This window comes from Coregonus lavaretus (assembly GCF_964263955.1).
Source record: "Coregonus lavaretus genome assembly, chromosome: 17".
Classification (NCBI taxonomy): Eukaryota; Metazoa; Chordata; class Actinopteri; order Salmoniformes; family Salmonidae; genus Coregonus; species Coregonus lavaretus.
Window position 1 is genome coordinate 23,693,596 of NC_140004.1, and position 27,549 is coordinate 23,721,144.

Sequence of the window (27,549 nt, forward strand, 5' to 3'; positions counted from 1 at the left end):
ACGCCTTTTGAACATATTTTTTTGCAGACGTGTATGTTTAGTTCCGATTTTATCCGGTCTGGGCCAGCATTGATTTGGCCCAAACATATATGTCTATAAATGATGTCTTTTCAACTTTAATTCAGAACCGAAAATTAACCTGATTTCAACGTCCAGAAAATATGTATTTTCAATGTCTGGAAAATACTTATTTTCACCTTTAATCAGAACCTAAATTGAACCTAACTTTAACGTCTGGAAAAATATGTATTTTCAACGTCTTTTCAACGTCATTTTGCTTACTGGGACTATTCTATTGGGGGCAGCAATTTTTTGTCTAGCCTCGGGTGGCAGAATGGCCAGGTCCTGCCCTGACCCCAACTCTTCATCCCTGTTTTGTGTGTGCGTGCGCGTGTGTGCATGCGTGTATGGCGATCAGGACATTCCAGTGCCGTACCTTGGTCCCTCCAAAAGCCCATCTTCCTCAGTCAAGCCATTCAAGGCTGTGCCCCCCTCCTTCCCTCTCTGGCCCCCCAGGCCCCTGTGTGCCTCCCACAGAAAGTCCACAATGCTGTTCAAACAATAGACCAAGGGACAAAGAGCACATTTACACAAGTGGAGCTTTCTTGAAAGCAAAAAGGCACTGCTTGGAAGATATCCAAACCTCTCTCCCGAAAAACCAGAGCCCCCTCGCCCCTCGACCTTCCCTCCTGCAAATCCCTCTGCAAAAACCCCCACTAGTGTGCCATTCCAATGATGGAGATGTGGGAGCCAAATGTACGACGCCAAGCCCCAGCCCACCCCCCAATCCACAAGCGCCCCAAATCAGCCAAACCCCATCTTTACAGGACAAAGGCCCTTTAGAGCCCCAGTGTATGTGAGTACTCTGGTGGATGCCATAGTGGCGTAAAGACAGTGGAGGCCTCTGAGAGGACGACTCTTTCTCGTCCTCTCAATCTCCCTCCATTTTTCTCTCTCTCCCTCTCTCCCTCTACCTTGGTCAATCTAATTTTTATCCATGTACATCCTCTCTCCTGCTCCCTCTCTCTCTTTCTCTCTCTCGATTTCTCTTTCCTCAGTGGTCAAGCATTTGTCAGGCACTGGAAGGTTCAAAAGTTGGGAGAAGAGAGAGGAGAGGGAGAGGGGGGCCAGGGAGGGTGAACTTATGTCAACACAGTGGTATTTTCCCAAAGATGCATATAGCCTCTAAACAAATAAGATGTATTTATAGGAGTGCATGGAGAGCTGCCTGAGAGGAGAGTGTTTGGCTGGGCTCTGGTCTGTGGCCATGGCCCCTTGGCTTCATGGATGGTCTTCATGGATGGTCTGAAATTTTTATTCTTTAGATGCGTGTTGGCTGGGAAACACAGGAGTTCTCAGGCTACCACACAGCATTCTCTCCCTCCCAAGATGGCCGCTTCGCAGCCAGACCATTGAAGGAAACCCATACATCTTGACATCAGCCAATATCCCAAGCCACTCTCCCACAGTGTCCCACTGGGCTAACGTCATTGAGACATGAGGCATGTTCTGGGCTGCTGTGTTTCCCTCATCTACCATCAGCTGGTTATATATAATGTACTGCAGTTTGTGTTTAATTTCATGAGATCTTACCTTCATCTGAGTGGAGCCATGAAATGTGTCGTAACATTAGCCTTGGCATTTAGGGGCGATCACAACGATAGACCACAGAGTTTCTAAACCCCAGAGGCACAACATTGCAAGACTTCCGGGAATGCTTGCGAAACAGACCAAGCAGACCAGGCCGGGGTTTGGGGTTTGGGGTTAATGAGAGAAGTGAAAAATTATTCCTTAGTTGTTAATTTTCTCGAAATCTAAAGGCACAACCTAGACTTGAGACAATGTCTTAAGTAGTTGAACATGTTATTACTCCAACCTCACTGACACGTTTTCATTTTAGTCAAAAACAACTTTATATCGAAGGAGTGCCTTTGATTTGACGGCCTGCACATGCACAGTTAGGCACGAGACGACCGTTAGACCCGATTACGTGTTTCTGCGCATGAGCTTAGCTAGCCAACGTCGCCTACAAGTGTGATCGGGATTTCTATTGGAGAATCATTTTCTGCCAATCTTTATATTGTCTTTGTATAGACCTTCTCCTGGAGGGATGGCCTGGGCAGTGACCTTCTCTTGTACTGCCACCCGAGGACAGGAGAGACAGGTAAACCAGACAGACAGGTACAGTCAGGAGAGACAGGTAAACCAGACAGATAGGTTAAGTAAGGAGAGACAGGTAAACCAGACAGACAGGTACATTCAGGAGAGACAGGTAAACCAGTACAGACAGGTACAGTCAGGAGAGACAGGTAAACCAGACAGACAGGTACAGCAAGGTGAGACAGGTAAACCAGACAGACAGGTACAGTCAGGAGAGACAGGTAAATCAGACAGACAGGTACATTCAGGAGAGACAGGTAAACCAGACAGACAGGTACAGTCAGGAGAGACAGGTAAATCAGACAGACAGGTACAGTCAGGAGAGACAGGTAAACCAGACAGACAGGTACAGTCAGGAGAGACAGGTAAACCAGACAGACAGGTACAGCAAGGTGAGACAGGTAAACAAGGCAGACAGGTACAGTAGGGTGAGACAGGTAAACCAGACAGACAGGTACAATAAGGAGAGACAGGTAAACCAGACAGACTGGTACAGTAAGGAGAGACAGGTAAACCAGACAGACAGGTACAGTAAGGTGAGACAGGTAAACCAGACAGACTGGTACAGTAAGGTGAGACAGGTAAACCAGACAGACTGGTACAGTAAGGAGAGACAGGTAAACCAGACAGACTGGTACAGTAAGGAGAGACAGGTAAACCAGACAGACTGGTACAGTAAGGAGAGACAGGTAAACCAGACAGACAGGTACAGTAAGGAGAGACAGGTAAACCAGACAGACTGGTACAGTAAGGTGAGACAGGTAAACCAGACAGACTGGTACAGTAAGGTGAGACAGGTAAACCAGACAGACTGGTACAGTAAGGAGAGACAGGTAAACCAGACAGACAGGTACAGTAAGGTGAGACAGGTATGAAACAGGTCTGCTGGCTGGCACACACAGACAGATGCCAGAAAATCTGGCATCTTGGCATGAAGCAACACAAAGCATAAAAGCATTGTTCAAGGTTTAGTCAAAAATAGAGAAGCACTTGAAATGCTGTGTATTCTGTAAGCAGTCACCCAACCCTGACGAATAGGGTTGGACTTATCAAGCGTCAGGCGTCAACAATACTGCCAAATACCAGTATCATCAAGAGCTGACGGGCGATCCTTATCTTAAAGACACACACCTCTGAAGACACTCAAGGTTGAGTTGAACCCTATTTTATACTAGTCCAAAAAATACCATAACAAGTTTTAATAAGCCTTGGGCTGTATTGGGACACGCAATGTGGATTGACACTGCTAAAAATAATACATAAGCCGCATGCACAATAACACATGAATGCATTAAATGGCACTCTCACCCAAACACTGATCAATATCTCCACATCCATCTATGTGTGTGTGTGTGTGTGTGTGTGTGTGTGTGTGTGTGTGTGTGTGTGTGTGTGCGTGCGTGCGTGAGTGTGTGTGTGTGTGAGTGAGTGTGTGTGTGCGTATACATTAGAGCACAGTTCACATTCACACATATTTTTGGGCTGCATGCAGGGAGTGTGTTGGTGTACGAGTGCATTATTCCAAGTACATAAGCTGTATAAGGCCGATACATTGTTTGTGTGTGTGAGTGTGTGTGTGTGTGTGTGTGTGTGTGTGCGTGTGTGTCGATGGCGGTGATGCAGGCTGATCACTAGTCCTGTTAGACAGCATTGACGTCTCCACCTCAGAGCTGGCACACTGGGGAGCTATTGATTACCATTAACCATCCATGCAGATGGCCCATAAAGAGCAGGTGAGTGAGAGAGGGCTGGGGGGGGGGGGGGGGGGGGGGAGAGTGAGAGAGTGAGAGAGAGAGAGAGAGAGAGAAGCAGATGGGGGCAGAGAAGAAAAAGAGGGAGGGGGAGACAGGCAATGAGGTAGGCCTATAGAAAATGCTGAGAGGAGAGAGAGAAAGACACTATTATATACTACTATACTATATAATATCCTTATGCCAGTTTACTTTGTGTTGTTTTATGCTGCTGATTTAGACTACAGAGTCCACAACCTCCCCAGACAAACTTGTCACAATGAATATTTCTGTGATATACAGTACCAGTCAAAGGTTTGGACACACCTACTCATTCAAGGGTTTTTCTTTCTTTTTACTATTTTCTACATTGTAGAATAATAGTGAAGACATCAAAACTATGAAATAACACATATGCAATCATGAAAGTGTTAAACAAATCAAAATATATTTTATATTTGAGATTCTTCAAAGTATCCACCCTTTGCCTTGATGACAGCTTTGCACACTCTTGGCATTCTCTCAACCAGCTTCACCTGGAATGGTTTTCCAACAGTCTTGAAGGAGTTCCCACATATGCTGAGCACTTGTTGACTGCTTTTCCTTCACTCTGCGGTCAAACTCATCCCAAACCATCTCAATTGGGTTGAGGTCGGGTGATTGTGGAGACCAGGTCATCTGATGCAGCACTCCATCACGCTCCTTCTTGGTCAAATAGCCCTTACACAGCCTGGAGATGTGTTGGGTCATTGTCCTGTTGAAAAACAAATGATAGTCCCACTAAGCGCAAACCAGATGGGATGGCGTATCGCTGCAGAATGCTATGGTAGCCATACTGGTTAAGTGTGCCTTGAATTCTAAATAAATCACAGACAGTGTCATCAGCAAAGCACCCCCACACCATCACACCTCCTCCTCCACGGTGTGAACCACACATGCGGAGATCATCCGTTCACCTACTCCGCATCTCACAAAGACATCTCAAATTTGGGACTCATCAGACCAAAGGACAGATTTCCACCGATCTAATGTCCATTGCTCGTGTTTCTTGGCCCAAGCAAGTCTCTTCTTCTTGTTGGTGTCCTTTAGTAGTGGTTTCTTTGCAGCAATTCGACCATGAAGGCCTGATTCACGCAGTCTCCTCTGAACAGTTGATGTTGAGATGTGTCTGTTACTTGAACTCTGTGAAGCATTTATTTGGGCTGCAATTTCTGAGGCTGGTAACTCTAATGAACTTATCCTCTGCAGCAGAGGTAACTCTGGGTCTTCCTTTCCTGTGTCGGTCCTCATGAGAGCCAGTTTCATCAAAGCCCTTGATGGTTTTTGTGACTGCACTTTCAAAGTTCTTAAAATTTTCCAGATTTACTGACCTTCATGTCTTAAAGTAATGATGGACTGTCATTTCTCTTTGCTTATTTGAGCTGTTCTTGCCATAATATGGACTTGGTCTTTTACCAAATAGGGATAACTTCTGTATACCACCCCTACCTTGTCACAACACAACTGATTGGCTCAAACGCATTAAGAAGGAAAGAAATTCCACAAATTAACTTTTAACAAGGCACACCTGTTAATTGAAATACATTCCAGGTGACTACCTCATGAAGCTGGTTGAGAGAATGCCAAGAGTGTGCAAAGCTGTCATCAAGGCAAAGGGTGGCTATTTTTAAGAATCTCAAATATAAAATATATTTTGATTTGTTTAACACTTTTTTAGTTACTACATGATTCCATATGTGTTATTTCATAGTTTTGATGTCTTCACTATTATTCTACAATGTAGAAAATAGTAAAAAATAAATATTAGAAAAACCCTTGAATGAGTAGGTGTGTCCAAACTTTTGACTGGTACTGTATATATGAGATATCTTCAGACTATAGCGATATTTCCATTATTCTATTATTATACAGTATTAATGTTATTTTCATTCATAAATTGTGACTGTTATTATGACAGACAAATGTAAGGGCACAACATGATTAGAAACAAGCAATCATAAAATTCACCATTAACGTCATATTTATTGTTATTTAGTTACTCAATAAAACATATACAGATATATACAATATGCAGGAAAACAGACGACTGCACTTTACATATTATTAAAAAAAGAAAACAAAAAAGAAACAGTTCGTAAGATGCCGTCACAGGCCTCCATCTATTGTTTCAGGAATTCAAATTCAACAGAAGCTTTATTTAAAGGTTACAAGATTGCCTAACACACAGCAAATGTTCTCTTATTTTACATGTGCAATACCAATATTCCTTTTTCAATTCCCTTATTAAATGGTTCCTTGACCTCCCCTACAGTTTACATTGGCTGTATTGTATAACTGTGTTGGAGCCCAAGCTAAATAGAAGAGGAAATAAATGAAAGAGAGGAATTTGTATTCAGAAATCCCTTTTTGCAGATACCCACACCAAAAATAAACTATTTCTCTCTCCATCTCCCTCCCACTCTTCCTCCCCCTGTTTCAGGGTCCAGGCCAGTTCTATTGGACCAGGAGGGTGGCCTGTGAGTTTGTGAGGTACGGTGGCTCAAAGGGCCCAAATCTCATCAGGTTCCTCTGTCTCTGGGTGACAATGGGCTTCCCAGGCCTGAGGGAGAGGTCCTGGTGAGAGGGCTGCTCTCCTCCCCCTGTACCCCTGAGAGCCATGGGAGGGAGGAAGGTCTGGTTCACACACATATCCTCCAAACTCTGGCTGACAAAGAGTCCCTCAATGGTTCAGTATGGGTCAGGGTGGCTCTGCTTGAGGCCATACCCAAGCCCAGGCTCAGTGATCTATACACTAGGCTGGGGGCAGGTGTGGTGGGTAGTACCACCTCCAACCCACAGAGAGAACCATGGCTAGGAGGTAAAAGTACAGGGTACAGCTGGTGAGGATGGGGTTTTAATCACAGAGCTCCCAAATACTAAGAGACTACTTTCATTTCTAAAGAATGTAACTGAACAGAGATTCAACACTGCTATCCCAATACAGCCAAGGACATTTTGTCTTTCTGTTTTTTCTGTTTTAGTTTTTTCCTTTCCTCCATTGATATTTCTCCTGTTTTCTTCCAAAAACAACAGAAAACTAAAATAATTGATTTGAGGTTTTCCAGATGTGGGCACCACTGAATAGAGCCCAAGCTGTATAGTCCAGCGATGCATGAGTGAGTGTGTATGTGTTTGTGTCCAAGAGTGTGTGTGAGTTGGTGTGTGTGAATGAGCTTGTATATGTCCTTCTCTCCCTGAACAGGCGAGAGCCAATGCAGTCGCATCATTATCAATACCTTTACGTCATTCTCTCTCTCTCTCTCTCTCTCTCTCTCTCCCCCTCTCTCTCTCTCTCTCTCTCTCTCTCTCTCCCCCCCCCCCTATCCCTCTCTCTCCCCCTCTCTCCCTCTCTCTCCCCCTCTCTCCCCCTCTCTCGGTTGTGTTCAGGTCAGGGCTGCCACAAAGGTCCCAAAGCGGTTGGAGATGTCCGAGTGCAGGGAGCGCCAGGAGGAGACGGGCCCCCCTCGGCCCTTACTGTCCCCCAGCTCATCTGTGCAGTGGACGGACAGGCACTGCAGGTGGCTCCCCCCATTGCCCCCTCCGGGCCCCGGGACCCCTACTCCAGCCTTACTCTGAAACAGCTCTGAATCTGCACAGGAGAAACAAACACAGAGAGAGGAGAGGGTTAGTGAGTGGGCCAGCACTAAGGATACATTAAGGATACATTAATTAATCATCAGCAACCAAAATAAACATATTCGGTTAATATGTCAACACTAGAATTAATCATAAAATCCCTTATATAAATTAGATCATAATTCTCACATCCCACTCAAAATCTGTGCAGTAAAATTACCTCAAAAACACATCTCCTTCTCCCTCTCCCACCCTGCTGGCTGAAAAAGGACAATGCTCTAAACCCATCCCCCACCTTCTTCTTGCCTGTGATGACCACACAAACACACACACACACACAGACACACACACACACATTCAGTCCCGGTCACCCGTGCAAATGGGGAACGCTCCTCCCTAACCTATGGTCATGAGGTCAGAGGGCTGTGAGGAGGCTGACCTTTAACTCTGCATGACCCAATTTACTGGTATAATGACCCTGCTGCAGTATCGACCCCACGTCACCAAGGTGTCAAACACATATTAAATGGAAGCACCAAGCTTCCAGAAAATCCATAAATAGTTTTATCGAAGGTTGTATCAAAATCAGCCGTGCGATTCTAGAGGGACATGGGGAACGCTGACGGTTGAGATGTATAACCCATCCTCCGAGTCAAATCGCTTGCGCCGTGTAAGAAAACATTTGCGAGAGGAAGATTGACGAGGACAGAAAGTGCTAGGCTAAATTATACGCAAAAGCACGGCGTCACACGTCATCTGCCATGATATAGACCCACAGCATTCTGAGAGAGTAGGAGGGGCAGGAAGGAGAGAGGGGAGAGGAGTTAGAGGTGGAGATGAAGATGAAGAAAAAGGAAAAGAGAGCGGCGGTTGTCAGACTCTTACTATCGCTGGTTTCAGTAAGCCCCATTGGTGACTACAGCATTGCATCATGCGTTTGGGGTCTGCCTCCAAGCACGCTCTGAGCATTCTAATAAAAAGAGTGTGTGAACATGGTGGATACCTGCTGTAAAAATCAAATCAGGCTATTCCCATCTGTCCTTAGCACTCAAAACACCGTTCTGCTGTGTTCCTCAGCCCCAGGTTGTTACTACTGCAACGACAAAGACGTTTGTCTTTTAGTGGGAGCGTAGCCGCAGAGACAGACAGGCTCTAAATAGCTCAGACATGCTGAGGTACAGGCGTCAGAGACGGGAGAGACTATGATACACACTCTGCTCTAGGCACAGGGCCTGAACATCACACCACCACTACTCTGTTCTGAACACCTCTCTACTCAACAAAGTGACAGAACAGAAAGAGAGAGAAGACGCTAAAAAATACTCTGACCTCAAAACAGTCTCTGTGTCACACTCTCCTTTTATCTCTTCCTAAATACTTTTTGGTTTCTCTCACTCTCTCTGTATATATTTCTCCCTCCCTTTGCTTCCCTGGAGCAACTATGACACAGTGTTTACAACACACAGCCAGAGAAACAAGGCCAGGGCAGGACAGAGTGAAGGGAAGGAGGCAGGGTGGACAGGCTAGGGCTGGAAAGGCAGGGAGGTAGTGAGGCAGCCCTGACCCCCAGCCTGTCTGGGCCACGACCACTGGAATGGAAAAGCGGAGGGATTTGGTAAAAGGTCACACAGCCAAGCTCCCGCATCTCTCTCCCTCCTCCTCCCCACAAATCACCCAAGGACTCTGGAGACTAAGCAGAGCGACAGTGGGGGAGAGAGGAAGGCAGAGGGGGAGGGGACGGAGTGTGGGGTGTGGGGATTAGTGGTGACGGTGGCAAGGGCCAGCGTTTGCCAGAGGGACCTGCCATACACCTCTGCATGGATGACACCCACACTCAGTGAGCCTGGACCAAAACCCCTCTCCCCGTGCTTCCTCCTACCCCCAGCACTGTGCCCTCCAGCACCCGCCGACAGCCCATGGTAGCTGGGCACAGCAGGGTCCACACCGGCCTGAATAGGCAGCCAAGCGTTCCCCTGGCTCTCTGCTGACACACAGCAATCTGACAACACAGCCAGAAAACACACCGCCAACCACCGCCACTGCTGCCATATCCACACCAGCCCTCAGCTGCCGCTCCACACACATGCACGCACACACACACACACACACACACACACACACACACACACACACACACACACACACACACACACACACACACACACACACACAGTCTGCATGGTCCCAAAACAGACAGACATGGCCCCCAGCCTCATACATGCAAGGACAAGGACTGTAAACACGCAGTAAAAGCATCCACAGAGCTTACTCATACTCAATACATACACAGACACACTGTCATCCACTCCCACTGTCCCAGAGCCATGCTCAGATGTGAGTTCATGTGACCACGTTACTTTATTTATCAAAATAAAAAACATTAGCATTACCAATGATATCTGTTCACAAAAAATACTTTCACATAAATAATAATTTACAATGTAGTGATTGCCATCAGTTTCCAAGTAAAAAAAATAAAAAAATAATAATCAAAACACTGTACCTCTCAAATTGTATTATTACAAACTGAAAAATGTTGGCCTTTTACATTTTCTTAGAAAAAATACAAAGCTCTCCATTTAAGGAGTAAGCCAGGCAATCGTAGTGTATCTGTGGATATTTCTAGGTAATACCCTGGGAGCCGAAAGAGATGGGATTTTGGTGGAAAATCTACACGCTACACTTAAATGTTAAGCATTATCCACGGCAGCATATTTGTTCAAAAGTGGAAACGGCAGTGTGAAATTCTACATCACACAGGCCTAAATCCCAAATCACCGTGACATTTTACAAGCTGTGGAATCTTTTTTCAATAAAACCTTGTTAAGGCTGTTCAATGACTCGCATTATTTTGCCATGCAGTGTACTGTTCATATCCACAGTAATATCTCAATGATAGACTATTCATGTGGGAGAACGAATGTTTAGCATCATCACACAATAAAGAAGAAAACGATAACACCACAACCAACTAAGCTGAACCACAAATACAGTTAAATATCCCTAACCATATTACAAGTCAGAAAAGATAACCATGGCAATTCAAACGCTCCGTTTTTTTTATACACCTCTATTCCTCTACTCTTTCTAAAAGTGATGTAATTCCGTGTGATTTACAGTGTGACTCCTCCACGTAGGCTTATAGAGCCGTCTAACAGACACACAGACACAGCTCGTGACGATATACACAGATGAACAACGCTTTCCACACTGCTCTGTTTCCGTTTCTCTGTCTGGCTGACACCAATATGTCGCAGAGCTGACGGCCTGAATCTAGTGCACGTCATGCCATCAGTTCTCTAAGTCTGTAAACAACACTGGGAAGGAATCCTTATTAAACGACAAGAAATGTAATATTCTCACAATCTAACTATAAATGTCAAGGTAAACATTTTATTAAACGATTAATGTAAACTGATGACGATAATGGTAATTATTATGTTGTAAATGCATTTGAAAATGAAGTATTAGCTAAATGTACATTGTGTGCCAAGTCCTTGTGCAGGTGTGTGCATTAGAAATAAAGTGTATGCTAAATTAGACTGTGTGTATGTGTGTCTTCATGTTCGCTGGTCTCTCTTTCGGAGCCGGAGAATTTCACAGAGCCTTCATATTGATTTCCCAGGCCCCAGTATCCCATGCGGCAGCCCTCTGCCCATTCGATCCCAAGCTATACTTCCATGAAGACACTTCACCTTTAACCCCGTGCTCCCCGGGGCTCGACCTCAGCCTCACTGAACACAAACCAGCCCAATCAGCCCTCACCGCTCTCTGATAAAAACACCCAGAGGCTGCTCCTATGACAGTGAGTGAATTCAGGTCAGATTCCTTTAGCATAACAACCATAGAATTTAGAAATTAGAATACTAATGTAATTTAATAGGATCTCTATGATAAAAACTAACACCATGGGAGAAGATTCTAAGTTCGGGAGCACAATGCACACATCACAATGCACAGATACAAAATCTGTTTTTTCGACAATCTAAGGAGTGATGGTAAAGAACACAGAAAAATGATGTAATATTTATGTTATCTATACAGCATACTTGAAAGGTTGGTCATTTAGGACTTTAACACTTTTCCTGAAGACTCACGGTACCTTAGAGCAGGGTCTGTGATCCGGTGCCTCAGGTACTAGCTACTGCACTTAGCAGACCGACCAGCAGAGCAATAAGGCTTCACATTAAATCACAATCACAAAACAATATACAAAATCATTAAGTTATCTGCTTTCAACTAGGTTGGTGAGTGGCAACAGGAATTTGTGTGTGAGGAATACTTGAACTACTGGAGGTATGACCCAGGTATCTGATGGTGGCCTGGGGGGTTGGTAGTTGGGGTGAGGGAGTATGGCATGGGAGGCCTTCTCCGACCCCCACTCCACCCCACAGCCACAGGTTGACTTTTCCCCTCAGAGAAGGGTGGATATGGAGCAGGGCACATTTCTCAAGCAAGGGCACAGGGGTTATTTTGGTTTGAATTTCCTCTCTGTTCCCTGGCCTGCAACAAGAAGGAAAAAAACTTGCCCAGGCAGGCCTTGGCCCGGTCGCTCCTCCTCACCCCTTCTCTAGTACACTCTCTCCCCTCAGCCATCCCCTCGTACACACACACCTTCCCCTCAGGCCGCAAGACGCGCTTAGGAAACTAGACACAAAAGGGAACACAGGAAGTGATTTAGTACCTCCTGCATAAATCAAAACCATGTCCAGGACCTGTCATCCATGTCATCCAAGTAGGTGACATATTGATCTACGTCTCGCTCTCTATTTTGTTTCAGCCCGTCACTACACACTCTGTTTATGTATTTTTGTCCCATTTGGAAACCCCTACCACTCATGAAAACAGTGGAAATGTAGGGATTAGGAGCATCTGCTAGGGAGGGGCTGGGAGAGGAGGGGGATCGGAAGGGGTTTAGGGGGCTGACTTGCTCAGCCACAACATTTAACATACAATCCATATTTCAGCTAGTCCTCAATATGGGACGTTAGGTGGTCAATTCAAGGAATGTTACACTTTCTCTTCATGTCTTTATGTGATAGAAATTGTTTACCACTTGAAATCCAAATGACTGAATATAATTGCCTGAAATAATAATAATCCTTTAATTAATTAATTAATTGACCCTTGATTGAAGAAAATAAAGATTTACTTGAAAATTTACATAATAATGTCTTCAAAATAATGAGCACTGGTTGCACAATTATAATTTTTTATATTAAATATAACCAATCCTTTTCCATTTCCAAGATAACAACACAATGTTTAAAAGAACACAATGATAAAACTGTAAACAAAATCTCTATAATTATTGAGTTAAAAGTCATAGTGCTGTGTAGTATAATGACAGTATTAAGATTTAGTGATGACAGTTCCACTGTTGAAAAGACTCAAATGTGCTGTTTAAAAAATCAGAACTATTGTTTCTAACATCCAAGTATCTAAACTGACCTGAAAAAAATACATAAATGAGGAAAGTCCAGAGGATGGAACTGGGGAGAAAATTTAAGATTTATTTTCTCTCTTTCTCTCTTTACAGTGAGGCAAATGACAGCCATTACCATCCTGCTCGACCTCGCAAGTCGAAACCTAAGATGTTCCCAGAAAAAAGGGAAACTTCTTTCCATCTCTCTCGCTTTCGCTAGCACTCGATCAGTCTCTCCTCCTCTCTCCCAAGAGAAACAGCTCTGGTGTCAGAACTCATTTGTCAATTTTTCAATACGAATTAAAGACATCTGACGACTACCTGTATGCCAAATAACATAACTGCTGCTGGCGGCATGACAACACCTCCACACACACACACCGCATAGTAGCGTTAGCATGGTACACCTCTGCTGAACAGAGGGAGTGTTAAGGATTATAGTCTATTTCATTGATAAAGACAACTTGCATTTCTCACAAACTATGATAAAATCATCTCTACAGGGATTGTTGGTAGCTACAAAAATATATAATTTTCTACAGTAATAGTAGATGCCTTGTTTTAGTCTTTTCCAGTCTCTCTGGGCACTGGCTTATTAAGACCCTGGACATTAGGAAACGTGTCACATACATCCAGCCAACCGGAGCCTCTGGTGCCCACCCCCCCACCCCCCATACCATGCATCTCCCAGACAAACTCAGCCTTCCATTCCAAGGGGAATATTCACACACACACACAGACAAGTTTGATTTTATTTCAGCGCTCTTCCCCAGGGAAAACAAAACACCGGATGAGCTGCTATTTTGAAGAGTCAGTCCAGCTAGCAAAAGGACTGGCACCTTTGTTCAACCTTTTCTCTCTACATCAGTCACAAAGAAATGTTTTAACACGCCTCCTTTGACTGTCACTGGTGGTAAATGTCTTGCAAAGCAAAGGCCTCAGCATTCAGTGGATACACACATACACAGTAACATCTAGAAGAAACAAAATATTCAAACTAGATTTTACACACTCAAAACTACAAGCAGAAACCATTAAATGTCCTGTTCTGAGCTGCAATATCTATAAAACAGAAGACTACACACTTCTCCACAGCTTAACTATGCTGCTACTGCACTCAGCTGGGCCGGTATTATACATGCTAGCAGCTCATGGAAAACTGCTTGTCATCAGTAGTACTGATAATTACAAATGTATTGGGGTCTACTGTGCATTTACTACATACTAGTGGGGGTTGTACTTGAAGCAGGCCAAACTGACGTAAAGCAGGCCAAACTGACATAAAGCTAAAATAAGTTGTGATGAACCCTGACATAACTAGTCAGATACTTTTATCATACTGTGATAAATTCTCAGAGCTGGAACTTAGAGAAGTGTGAGTACAAGGAACTATTTCCATTTCACTACAAGTGAGAGAGTTTATTCCAGCATACACCTGAGCAAAGGTCTGAAACCAAAAGCCTGTGACCAAGTCTGCATAAATCAAACATTATGTCTACAGCTGACAAACCCACACTATCGAGTTTCCATGTCTTCATCACACACACATACACCTCTGGTCCCTCCAGCAGCTAGGCTCATTTGCATGCATCTCATATTTGTCTTAGCCCCAGAAACTGTCAATGGGGGGTAAGGGAGAACACACACACACTTACATGGTGAAAGCAGTCCTAATGCCCACTGATTCTTGCTGATAGTGTAGGAATTGTGTGATATTCTTTCAACCCTAGGGATCAATTCACAAAGGAAGACAGAAATTACTTTGTGAAGAGACAGAAGAAAATAAACGCATATTATACCAAAAAAGGTGAAAAGGTCCAATGTAACATGTCTCAAAGTCTGCACTTTTGCGCCGTTTACGGCTATAGCTACAATATGTTTAATATTAATATTTAATTTTAATTTAATAATTTAATATGCCATTTAGCAGACGCTTTTATCCAAAGCGACTTACAGTCATGTGTGCATAAATTTTTACGTATGGGTGTTCCCGGGGATCGAACCCACTACCCTGGTGTTACAAGCGCCATGCTCTACCAATTGAGCTACAGAGGACCACAAAAGACAGACACACACACACCTCACTTGCCTTCTGTATCCTCACTAGCCTCTCTGTATCTGTCAATAACCAAGTAAACTCACAGAAGGTGCCAGAGGATGAATTGGCACTTTTGATAACAATATTACCAGGGCTAATTGCTATGATTATGATAATGATAATGATTGTTATTACTGCAGTATGGGAGAGTGCAGACAGCGCTACGCTGTGTGTTGTTAAGGAAGTCAATACGCAACGACTTGCAAGGAGGGATCTGGAACATGGACCGCCCCAAGCTGTTTTCTCTTCCTTCAACCAAATGTCAATCACATCTATTTTCTGCTTTAAGAAAGGAAAAAAGGGAAATAAAAATTACTCATGTGATTTACGAGTTGTCGCCGGAGTGAAATGTCAATACGATAAGTATGATTTCAATAAACTAACAGAGGTGGGAAGGTGGGGTGGTCTTATAGGAATATTCTCCTTTCTTCCTAGGTCTCTTTAGGTGGCATGTCAATACGCCTGTTGCACTGGATTAAATTGCCTCCTAATCAAGGTGTCTAAGCAGGAAAAGTCCCCACTCTACCCACTGCTCTCCTATACCTGCCAACAGCAAGCCAGCGCATGCACTAATTTATAGTCATTCCACCACCACTAGAACAGTCACTCTGTTGCATGAGACAGCGTATTAATCCAGAGGACATATCCTAGCACAGTATGTACAAAGTGATAACACACACCGTAAATAACACAACTTTCACTGTGTGGTCAAAACTGAAGCAAAAACTCTAGAAAATAAAATCAACTGAATCATTTCCTAGGGCGACAAGTTGCTTGTTATCAAGAGTGTGCAGGTCTTTCAGAACAAACCGTCAGGTCCTGGCTATAATATAAGGAGCAGAGAGGAAGAGAGGAAGAGAGGGAGAGAGGAAGAGAGTATAAGAAGACGAGATGGAAAAAAGGAGATGAAAAAAAGGAGGGGGAAATGTATTCTCATAATTTTGGTGAAAACGCAGCCAAGTTCCTTCGCTTCACATATACAACCACAGGCATATGGAGGCCATATATGGGCCTCATGCCTACAGTAGACATTACTATGTCTTAGTGAATAGCTTTGGCGGAATGGTAGCTTATCACACAGACAGGATACGCTATGGATGGGTCCAATGGGGGCAGTTACTGACAAACATATCAGTCTCTAAACAACCACATTGGGAACTCATACAGGGAGAGCTGAGACACACAGGGTGAACAGACATCAACACAGAAAATACAACACAACACACTCCCAAACAGGCAAGCTGGACTTTCTCATTATCTATCCTCAATCTCATATTTTTCTTTAACATTATTGTAATGGTAGTTAAACCATAGAAGCTATAGAATTACCTGTATAATGCAACAACATTATCAAATTCCATATTCCTATGAGGCACTTCTGACACCAAGTTCTGGCCTGAAAACATCACCCACTGGCTCCATTAACAATGTATCTGAGAATACAGTCTGTTCTGTGATCCCAACTCTTGCACTGGCTGAGACCTCACCTATAGTCACAGAGCCCCAAACACCACAGCTCCTTTCCTCCCCATGCCACTACCACCCGTATCCCTGCTATAGACACAGGGAGGCCTATTGCCAAATGTCACTGCAACCATCCCCCTCCCCAAATAAACAGAGGCCCATAACCCACCTGTCTCAATTGGGCAGTTAAACTCAACTTCAAGTAAAAACACTGAATGCAGTCTATAAAGCGCCCAAGTAACACAATCACTCAGGACTCCCACTATTAAAGCTGTTCCCAGGATGTCAGGACCTACGCAGACCCCCACCTCCTCCCCAGCTTCAGGACACTGTGATGGGGGTTAGGACAGGGGCATGAAGACAGATACCAGGAGAGCGGGTTGCCACAATATTAAACTAAATTGGTGTTAGTGGTGCACAATACCACTGGTGCACAACACCTACAAAGGTGTCATATGATCAACTCCGAGGGTGACATGGAGAAATTAGCAAAATGCAGAAACAAATGTAACTTCAATACAAAATAGCCATATGATCAGACCATGTGTGCGTTTAGCTAAATGTGCTGTGTACTCAATCGAAATGTGTGATCTTAAAACATTTTTATTGATAAGCCACATCATACAGGAATAAAAAGGAACATGATGAAATTGTGTGATAAAAAATGTGTTATTTCTAAATTGTAGACCAGCTATCATTAGCATTACAACATTATTATTATTACTATTATATAGGCTAACTATAAGTTATCTTGTGAATTGTACTGAGAACCTTGATAACAAACAAGACAATTCAAAAATAAAAATAAATGATTTGATAAACTGTCACTGTAACTCCAGGCTCAGGCAATGACTATTAGTGTTCACCTGTTAACCAGCTGGTGGACTTGCAACAAGACATCAGAAACAAACATAAATAGTTTCCACAGATATTACTACATTCATCAATATTTTATTTCACTTCTACACAGCTCAAGTTCAAAGTTCTATGACAGGGGTGTCAAACTCATTCCATGAAGGGTCGAGTGTCTGCGGTGTTTGTTTTTTTTCCTTTCAATTAAGACCTAGACAACCAGGTGCGGGGAGTTCCTTACTAATTAGTGACCTTAATTTGTCAATCAAGTACGGGTAGAGCGAAAACCCGCAGACACTCGGCCCTCCATGGAATGAGTTTGACACGTGTTCTATGAAATCTTCCAAAATAACTTTCAGAATTCCGGCCTTCAGCATTTTCCAAGAGAATATAACTGTTAATCGACTGTGCCTATAGGGGTAATATTTACTAGCCTACTGAATATATGCAACTAAAACCATAAGGCCCTATTTATGTTTATCTGCAACTTAGCGTTTCATTGACTGCATAGGATTTTGCGCGTCTCTGAAACCCATCCAATTCAATCTGAAAATCCAGCAACACACCTCAACCCTTTTTCATCTTTGCCGTCTGCAGCACTCAAATGGAAACTGTCAAGATCCGTGATTTGTGCTAACTAGCTATCGATCGCGCCGAATTGCATACGTTTTGTGCTTGCAAGGAGCGGAATTGAGGAAGGAAAAAATGTGCGGGGATAGGAGAGACTGGAGAGAAATACTTTAACAAAATCGAAGTGGCCCCTGTTGCTGTTGCTGTGCATTTTCTGAAGAATAAGTGCGCCTTGCTACACATGGATCTTGAAAAAATGAACTATGGACAGAGCGAGAATGTGGCTGCCTGGTCTGGTTGACTGCTCTGCCTCCTAAACAATGCGCTTTGACTCCATATTCCGTGCCCTGCGCCCCCCTCTCCTCTCTGCTCCCGCAGTTAGCCAGAACAAAGGGATAGTGAATACGCGCTGGGGGCTACCTATTCACATGATAAAATGAGTTTTGTTGGCTCGTCTCTGGCGTGGCGATTTAATAACGTCTCACTGCGACCTACCGCCTTTTGCAGTACTGACCGACTACCATTTCAATCTATTTATAGATTTTCAAATGCCTATAGAAAAAAAGAGTGGCCTCAGAAAAAAATATCAAGAAACAAAAGACATTACAATTGCACAGAAAAATAAAATACGACAAAACCAGCGATATTGAATTCAATTTTTAAATATTAATTTGAAGTAGGCTTTGATTGATGGAGGAGCAGTCAATAAAAAGTAACTTCAGCACTGGATTAAACTGAATTAAAAACATGTGTTATAGTAGGAAATAATAATAGGACATAATAATTATTATTATTATTATTATTATTATTATTATTATTATTATTATTATTATTATAATAAATACATGTTATTTAATTTCCTGTTTATGAACTAAAACAAACCAGACGCCTTAGGTATGACCGGTAATCCAAAGACAGGAGAACATTATTTGTGTTGTTTAATGTCAAACGTTGATTGACAGGTTTTCAAACCGTGTACCTAAAACGTGTAAAGTGCCAGCCAGCGTCTCTAATCACACTATACCAATTTCAACAAGCACTTCAAATTATAGGCTACAACAGTTTCGTGGTATAGGCTCCTAGAATTTACATTTGTTCGTGAAAAATAAGCATTTGTATCTCATGACCAACCTAGTTTTTCCTGAATCATTTAGGCGAAAAACTGGTTGGCAATACAATAAAACCAAAAGTTTTAAACAAATTAGAAAAAGTTTATTACAAATCCATTATTATTATTATTATTATTATTATTATTATTATTATTATTATTATTATTATTATTATTATTATTATTTTCTATTAGTATCATGTTACCATGTTCAATGCAAATCTGTTCTTCGAGGACACATCATATTTACAGAAAAAAAGTTGAGAAATAAAAAGCTTAAGATAGGCTACTCTTGTTTAGTAATATCACTCTTCTTCATCTATCCTGACAATGCTGCCCTTTCCAATAGTAGGCTAATCTAAAATCAATCCACATTCTCCAATTCCGTTTATTATCCCATAGTAATAACAAAAACAAACAGATTTGTATGGAGGGGAAATCCCGCTGTGAAAACGCATCTCCTCAGAAACCTATTAATCATCTCAGTGTAGTTGTTCACCCTAAAAACCCAGATAAAGAACCACAGGAAATGTTTACTTTTCTCGGGCTGTTCTTTTGAAGTCCCTCAACAATAGAATAAACAATAACACGCACCAAATGATAATTTAAGGATTACAATAAATCCGTTTTCAAATGTTTTCCTGATTAGTGCTATTTAAATTCGAATAGTTAAATAGACTGTGGTCCAATAGCCTATCCCATGTGTAGGCCTATAGGCACACATAAAAACATATTACATTATTTATGTATTTTTCTAGCCTACATATAAAACTCGAATCAAGCAAATACCTGATCTATCTTTTTCCACAGAACAGCTATGTGAAACATAGAACATTTACATTTTAGCCTCTCAAAATTCACAAAACCCCGAAGTTAACAAACAACCCTTCCCGCGGTCTACAGTGCTTTGCTTACTCAAAGACGTTGCTAGGGAGCGAGCCTGCGTATCTCCAATTCAACTCATGCAAGTTAAAATAATAATCTTATCAAAAAGATTAATGTATATTAATGTATATAATGATATCGTCCATACCACCATACTGTAGCCTACTGAGATAATCATATCCTCAGACAGAGATTTCCAAATAACTGCAGACATAGGCTACACGCACAAAGGAAGTCCTGACTTATTTTAGTCTAGCATTCATTTCATTTTCTGCTCATCGGGCATGCAAAACAACAGTGGGCTTATGTGCTGATATGTTGAGTGACAGGCCTAGAAGGGTGTGTATGTGTGTGTGTGTGTGTGTATATATAAATACAGTAATAAGACAGTACTAATCAGATAGTAAAACAAAGTGAGAAATATAATCATAGAGCATATTCAATTACCTTCTTTGCTGTTATTCTGGCTCTTGTTTTTTTCCCAGGGTGCCATGGCCTTGTCATCCTCTGGCCCATCCATCAGGGCCTTGTCACTGGGCACGTACCAGGTGGCATGCTGCTCTGCCATCAGAGTGTCAAGGTCAATAGTGCCCATTGAGCCCTTCCCAGCATCCGGGCTGCAGCTCGCCAGCTCATTGTCTCCATTCTGTGAGAGACAGTCGCCACTCTTCTTCCCATTCTTCATGGCCAGGGGCTGGTTCTCTGAGATGCTGAACTGCTGGCGCTGCAGTTGGATCTGGGCCTGCAGTATCTCCAGAGGGTGGATGTCGTCCTGGCCAGAGGTGCTGGATGGAGTGCGTACCTGCTCCATCCCAGGTGTGCCAGGGTGACCAACTCCGTTACCACCTGTCCCCACACCAGCACTCAGTCCATAGCTTTCGAGTGTCGAAGTAGTGTGATTGGTGATGTCCTGCATGCCTAGGGGCTTCTGCCCATTCATCAGGCCGTGTTCCCCCCTCTGCAGCTTGGGTGAGCCGGTGATGTGCGGGCTGCGGTTGGGCTTGGAGGCAGGGGCACCTCCTGCATCTGAGCTAGAGGACACCTCATCCTCGTTGCCGTAGTGGGCGATGACATCGTCAGGAAGATCCACACGCGGTGAGCTACTGTTAGACTTGGTGATACTCTGAATGCCACTGTCCAGAGAAGACATCAGGTCTGCCTGGTCCCCCAGCATCAGGTCACCTCCCTTTCCCCAGGAGGGGGATGGAAGGGGTTTCTCATGGGGCGTACCCCCACCCCTCTCCCCAACGCCAGCTGAAGGGGGTTGCTGGCCTGGACTTACAACAGGGTGTCCGCTGTCAGAGGACAAAAAGATCCCAGGGCTCACATGCCCACTGTCCCTTTTTCTCCTCCCTCTCCCTCTCCCATTCCCTGTTGCTGCTTTCCCCTCACTGCATGGGGTAGCGTCCATGTTGTAATTTGGGGAGAGGGCACTGGCTTCCCCCTGCAACGTCTGGTTTTGACCTGCAGGCTTAATGTTGCTATTCCCGGTGCCAGGCATCTGGCTGTTCTGGGAAGTGCCGCTCTGAAAATATTCAGGACCAGCACTGCCAGTCCCGTTAACTGTGCTGCTATTAATGTCCTGCTCCGTCTGACTCAGTTTTCGCTTGCCCTCATTTTGGTTCTTCTTGTTGAATGTTACGTTTAGGTTGGGGGCCCCTAGGCTAGCTATCATGTTCTGGCAGGCCGTGGAAAGGGCCGCCAGGCAGCTCTGTCCAAAAACATTGTCTTTAGTGCTGGTTTTGCTAAAGTTCCCCAGGGAGAGTGCCCCAAGTTTACTGACAGAGGATCGCTGGCCTGGGGGGAACTCAGACTGTGGAGGGTAGCTCCCTGGTGAGGTGTTCACCCCCTGGGGATTGTTATGTGGTGCCCCCTGACGGTTAGCCCCTCCATAAGGAAATGTTGGTTGAGCTCCCATGGGAGGCCCGGCAGGGAAGTCAGTCGGCCGCCTCTCTGATGGTGCATTGGGGTGTCCTACCCCGGCTCCGGGGGACTGCATCTGGGAGAGATTGCCCATGTTGTTGCCAAACTGGGGGTGCATGCCAGGAGAGTGGAGGGCCTGTACGTGCCCATCTCCAGGTATCCTCATTGGCTCCTGCATGCCCATCCCATTCATGCCCGGCCTGAACATCATACCGACTCCGTTCTGCTGCAGCCCCATGTCATGGGCCACAGCCTCCCCACCCGTTACACCCATACGCCGCGACATGATCTCTCCTGGTGGGTGGGAACCGGGGAACCAGTTCTCCTGAGTTATATGAGGGTTCTGACCCTCAAAGTTGGGCATCCTGCCCCCATTCTCCCTGTCAAAGTTGGGCTGAGGCATGCTCCCCACTGGGCCTCCATGAACCATGGGGCCCGGAGGTACGTCGCCATGGTGACCCAGCTGCTGCAGGCTTGGCTGCCTCATCCTCTGCTGCTGGTTCCGAGAGGCCATCTGCTTGATCATCATGGCCGCGTTTTGCCGCTGCTGCATAGACTGCTGCTCAGGCCCAGCGTGCTGGAGTGGACCCGGGGGGAATCCATCTGTCACAGGTGGGGTGAACTCCCCAGGTAGGCCAGGGTAGGCTGAGGGAGAGAGGTGGTTCTCCATTCCCTGTGCATTGTGCATGCCACTACCCCACGTGCCACAATTCTCCCCTCCATGTGCGTTAGGGAACTCAAATCTGGGCCTTTTAGCCATGTTCATATAAGGACTGTCAAAGTGTTGCAGCCTCTGATTCGGAGGCTGTTGGGCGGGAGGAGGGGGAGCCGGCTGTTGCATATTAAACATGGGGTCCCCATAGGGGTGCAGGCCCCTATTTTCCAGTCTGTGAATAGGATATTCAAACTGGTTGTGTTGGCCAGGCATCATGACGCCACCGTCCAGCATGTTGGGGTTGGTGGAGCCCGGCTCAGACTGGGGGGGCCGGGGGAGGCCAGGGGGGCATGAGTTCTGTCGCACTATCAAACCAGCCTGCTGCTGCTGCTGTATGAGAGGGTGTCTAGCACTGACCCCCAGCTCCATCCCCACAGGAATCTTACGGCCATTCCCAAAGCGCTCAAAAAACACTCCGTGCTGTGGGGGAGGCTGAGGCTGCTGGGGCTGTGGGGGTGGCTGCTGGTGCCCTTTGGAGATGCCCTGCATACCCGGTGTCCGAGCCATGGCAGGGTTTCCAGGGAAACTGCCACCGGCCACAGGCCTTCCTGTCCCAAAGTGGGGCAGTTGAGACTCTGATTCTGAGGGGGAAAATACAGGTACTTCAAAATGTCCAGTTGGGGGCTCGCTGGGGAAATTATACTCTAATCCCTCCACAGCACCCTGATTGGGCATCCGTCGAGGCTCCAGACCATGGGTCTCTGAGGAGGAAGAGGAGGGCAGACCATGGAAGGATGCTGCCCGGTTAGGTGACTGGTCCAGGGGCAGACAGGGGGCAGGGACAGCCTGGTTGCCATTAGGGGGGCCGTTGTGCTGGAACTCAGACATGTTACCAGATCTCTGCTGCTGCTGCGAGAAGCCATCCCCTGCCTGGCCCTCAACAATGGGGTCAAACCCCTCTCCAAAGCCCTGCTGAGGCCCCATGCCACTGTTGTTGTAGCCCATCAATCTGCCACCATGCAGGCAGGATGATGCTGGGTCTGGGCCTCCAAAGTTCCCATTGAAATGAGGGTGGTGTTGGTGAGGGTGAGACTGGTGGCCGTGGGGATGGCCTTGATGAGGTTGCTGGTTGTTAAAAAATCCATGCATGGGTCCTTGCTGTTGCTGTTGGAGTCCGCTGCCTGCATGCATGTCCGAGTGGCCCCGCGGGTGAAAGCTGCCATACTGCTCCCCATTCATGTTCATATTGAGCCCAAGCATCGGAGGCTCGTTCAAAGGGCCCATGCCCGGCTCCACGGCTCCAGGTGGGCCTCCGGTATGAAAGCCGGGGCTTTTGTAATGGGAGCTCATGTTCAGTCTTGGCTGGTTTATGTTTCTCTCTGACTGGCCAGGGTTTATGCTATTAATCTGAGAACCAAACTGCTCCAGCCCAAACATACTTCCACGATATCAATCCCGCATGACAGCCAGCTCGCCTGGCATAGGCAGTCTAGCTTTAGTCTGTTTTTTCCGTCAATCTCCACACACAAAAAAGAGGACAAAAACGAATAGAGAAGAGAATGCTTCAATAGGCCAGATATTTTGATATCTTAAAAAGTTCTGATTTAAAACGTAGATCTTAAATCGATTCACTCACCCAATAAGTTCTCATCGTTTTTCCAATATCCAACTTGTCCCTAAAGTGTGGCGAAAAGAAACGGGAGAGGACAACGAAGCAAGCAATTACAGTCTGTCCTTGCTCGTTCCCGTGTATTTCTACAGGCGTTTGGTTTATTCCTTTAATTTACAAACAATACAAAATGTTTTTCACTTCAAAAGTTTTCTATGAAAATGTCTTCTTTACAAACTTGATAAAACACCTTCTCTGATTTATGATGACAACGATCACAAGGCTTATCAAAATTGAAATAAACACAGAACTATTTCTTCGTCCACTTCATTATTCCAGTTCGTTGTCAAATGTCCCAGGACGCACAGTTTAGTGTCCTTTCAAGATCCCATTCTGTAGAAATCCACCGGCAACCTGCACAATTAATTCTAATTGGTCGTTGTTTTGCAACCAAAAGAAAAGACTTCCCACAGTTCTGGGTGAAATGTCTTATTACTGCACTATAAGCAATTCTACAAGTCCGGAGGGAAAATCCAGCCCAGTCATGAAGGCTATCTGGAGAGCCGCTTTTGCGCCACTGTTTCCCGGAGCCTCCGGCACGCACTACCCGCACTCCACCATCACAGAGCGGCTTGACAGCATAGTCCAACCGGTCCTGGTCATGTGCCCTCCAAGCGCGCAGAAGGCGCGGAACCTCTATCGGCTCTTTCCCTCACTCTCTCACTCTGTAGGCTATAACGCACTCCTTCTGCTCCCGAGTCTGGTGTGGTCTATTCCAGCTTGGAGCGATTCACAGATAGATCACGCTCTTGTCTTGCGCTTGGCGCTGTGTGAGATCAACGCATTCAGGGAACCAGCAACAACTTTTGCATTTCTGCAACCAATTCCATCCATGAGGTCCTCGCCAATCGGAGGCTGCGGAGCGCCAGTGCCGAGGGAGGGACCATCTTTTAAGGTGGTCCAAGATGTGGATGAGAAACACAGTACGAGAGAGTAACGTCGTGTATCTTACGAGAGCGCCGTTCTCAAATAAAGTGTTTTCGAGCCCATGTCAGGTGTGTTACTTGCTCCATTGTATTTTACATTTATGATCTATATAGCCTATGCAATTTAAACTTTTAGTTTTTTATTTGAGATCAATCTAATTGTGTGTTTTTAGAGCACATACATTTCTGAATGAATAAACGCCCATATGTTAGTACAAATTAAGCCTATGTTATTTCCTTAATTGTTGATAGAAATGGAGATGTAGGAAATTAATTTAAACTCAGTCAAAGGGAAATCGTCTCACAATAGTTTTTCTTAAACAAATGCTGGGGCACAATCACTGGCCCGGAGTTTGTATTGTTAACGCACAGCAGATTAACATTTCCATTCAGATTAACTGGACTATTACCATAACTCTGTTTACCTTATAAATTAATCATTCAAATCGCCAATTATCTTCTGTTCATTGGAATGAAGGGGACAGCTGGCAAATTAAACGACCAAGTCAACCTTTCTAAAACTTAGACTCCTGTAATAATTATATTATTATTAAAAACTCTGAAAATAACAATCAAATGTAAATGCATCATGCTGTTTTCAGAAGCGTGATAGGCCTATCTATAGGCTAATCCTGCAACATTGCCCTCTAGGCTAATCCTGCAACATTGCCCTCTGAGGTCTTTTAAACGGACTGGCGTATTGTTGAACAAGAGGGGGTGTTCTTTGATTTAAAGCCTGCTGCTGAGAGATAAGATGTATCCGATCAAAATACAAGCGCCAGTGATAATAGTGATATATTGAGGTTTCACATCCCATCATTACAGCAGGGCTGTAGAACTGTTTAAATTAATATGGCCCTGTGGACGATTGAAATACCATGTATTTTAGGCGATAGGCTAGTCAATAGTTAGAGTGTGTGTGTGTGCGTGCGTGTGTGCGTGAGAGAGAGAGAGAAAGAGAGAGAGAGAGAGCATTTGTTGCTTACCCCACGAAAAAAATCCCCCTTAAAAGATCAATGGCATCGAATCTACTGGATTGTGTTTGGAGGATACCATAATCGATAACAATATTTTGCACTCTATAATATCTCACATATAAGTGTTTTCACTTTGGGCTTTACGGATATGCAGGGTTGAAATGGTAGGCTATCAACTAGGCTACCCCTATATTTTACAAAAAGCTAAGTAGCCTCTTGTGAAATGTGCACAGTTCAAATAAGTCATGCAGGGAAATAGATCATGGACCACAGTGAACATGTAATGTTATTTTACTGGTTGCTAAATATATTGCAGCAATTCAAATGTAATGTCCTTATCAACTTTTGTAGCCTACCCTATATATAGTTATATTAATAATGTGTTTGAAAGAAGTCTTCAAGATGAATTACCTTTGCGTTTTTAAAAAATCCAGCTAATTGCCCAAATGAATGGCTTTTCTAAATATCAATTTAGACAGGCACTTCTGCAATTGTACAGAATGCACTTTGTCGATGATAAAAGGCCTCGTCCGACAAATTATGACGATTAATGTAAATAGTTAATGAAAAAAAAAATGAAACAACTCCAGATTCTGCTTTGTTTCCTGTGGCGCGCGTGGGTTCTGATCTGGCGCTCTCTGAAGCGTTGGATCTAAACTGTCACACTGTGGGATTGAAAGACTTCGGCAATGTTGTTGTTTTACTTTTGCAATGTAAGAATTCTTGTAGGTGATGAAATCTTAATTTAGCTGACAGCCAATTCCTACTTTCCATTTTACGATGTTTTCACTCTCTACAAAAAAAGACACGGAATAGGCTACATGAAACCAAATATGACTAAGGTAGCTTGTTGTGAAATATGCAACAACTTGAAAGACAGTCAGCTCCGTTGTAGGACAGTCTTTAGTAGCCTAGGTCTACCATATCCTGAGCGTCTTTGTACTACTCCACGTGATCCCCACCCCCAATTCCTGTAATGTTGAGTTAATATGGAGCTACAACGCATCTGAGATAAATATATGGTGTTGCATATTTTTTTTAAATCTGAGATGATCTTTTCTAGGCTACTGCTGGCCTACCAATAGGCTATCGCGTTTTGCTACGCATATATCATAGCCTATTCATGTGTTTGATATATAGGCAGTGGAAAACATTGCCTACCACATATGTAGGACTAACATAATTTAGATTTTTGTCTGTATAGGACCAGTTCCTCGAGAGGTGAATAAGAGCGAGTATTTCACTTCTATCAAACAGGCACAGTGCCACCTAGTGCTAGACATCAGAACAAGGTATGAAGACAGCATCAAGAGTGTATCAGGTGAAGGCCGGAATAATAGACAGGTATAGCCTAAGATTATGTTGCTAGTGCTATGTCAAATAATATTTTAAATACATCTGATATCGTGGTATCTACATTTTAAAGGTTGCTCTGTTTTGAGTAAAGTCATAAAGCGATGTACAGTACACAGTCAAGGCCTCCTTTTAGAGA

At 44.3% G+C, this 27,549-nt stretch overlaps 1 protein-coding gene across 1 annotated transcript; it reads right to left on the reverse strand.

The window, feature by feature from the left end:
• Nucleotides 1-5,892: 5,892 nt before the first annotated feature.
• Nucleotides 5,893-24,001, reverse strand: LOC311144479 (transcriptional activator MN1-like). The gene is made up of 2 exons (XM_084180503.1): nt 20,355-24,001; nt 5,893-7,518 (listed from the first exon to the last, which is right to left on the reverse strand). The coding sequence occupies exons 1-2, from the start codon at nt 23,920-23,922 to the stop codon at nt 7,313-7,315; spliced, it is 3,774 nt and encodes a 1,257-aa protein (XP_084036629.1). The 5' UTR covers nt 23,923-24,001; the 3' UTR covers nt 5,893-7,312.
• Between the last annotated feature and the right edge of the window lie 3,548 nt (nt 24,002-27,549).

Coding starts and splice junctions, on each gene's coding strand:
- LOC311144479 (XM_084180503.1), bottom strand. CDS start 23,922: ATGTTTGGGCTGGAGCAGTTTGGTTCTCAGATTAATAGCATAAACCCT. Junction 7,519..20,354: donor CCAGAATAACAGCAAAGAAG/GTAATTGAATAT, acceptor TCTCCTGTGCAG/ATTCAGAGCTGTTTCAGAGT.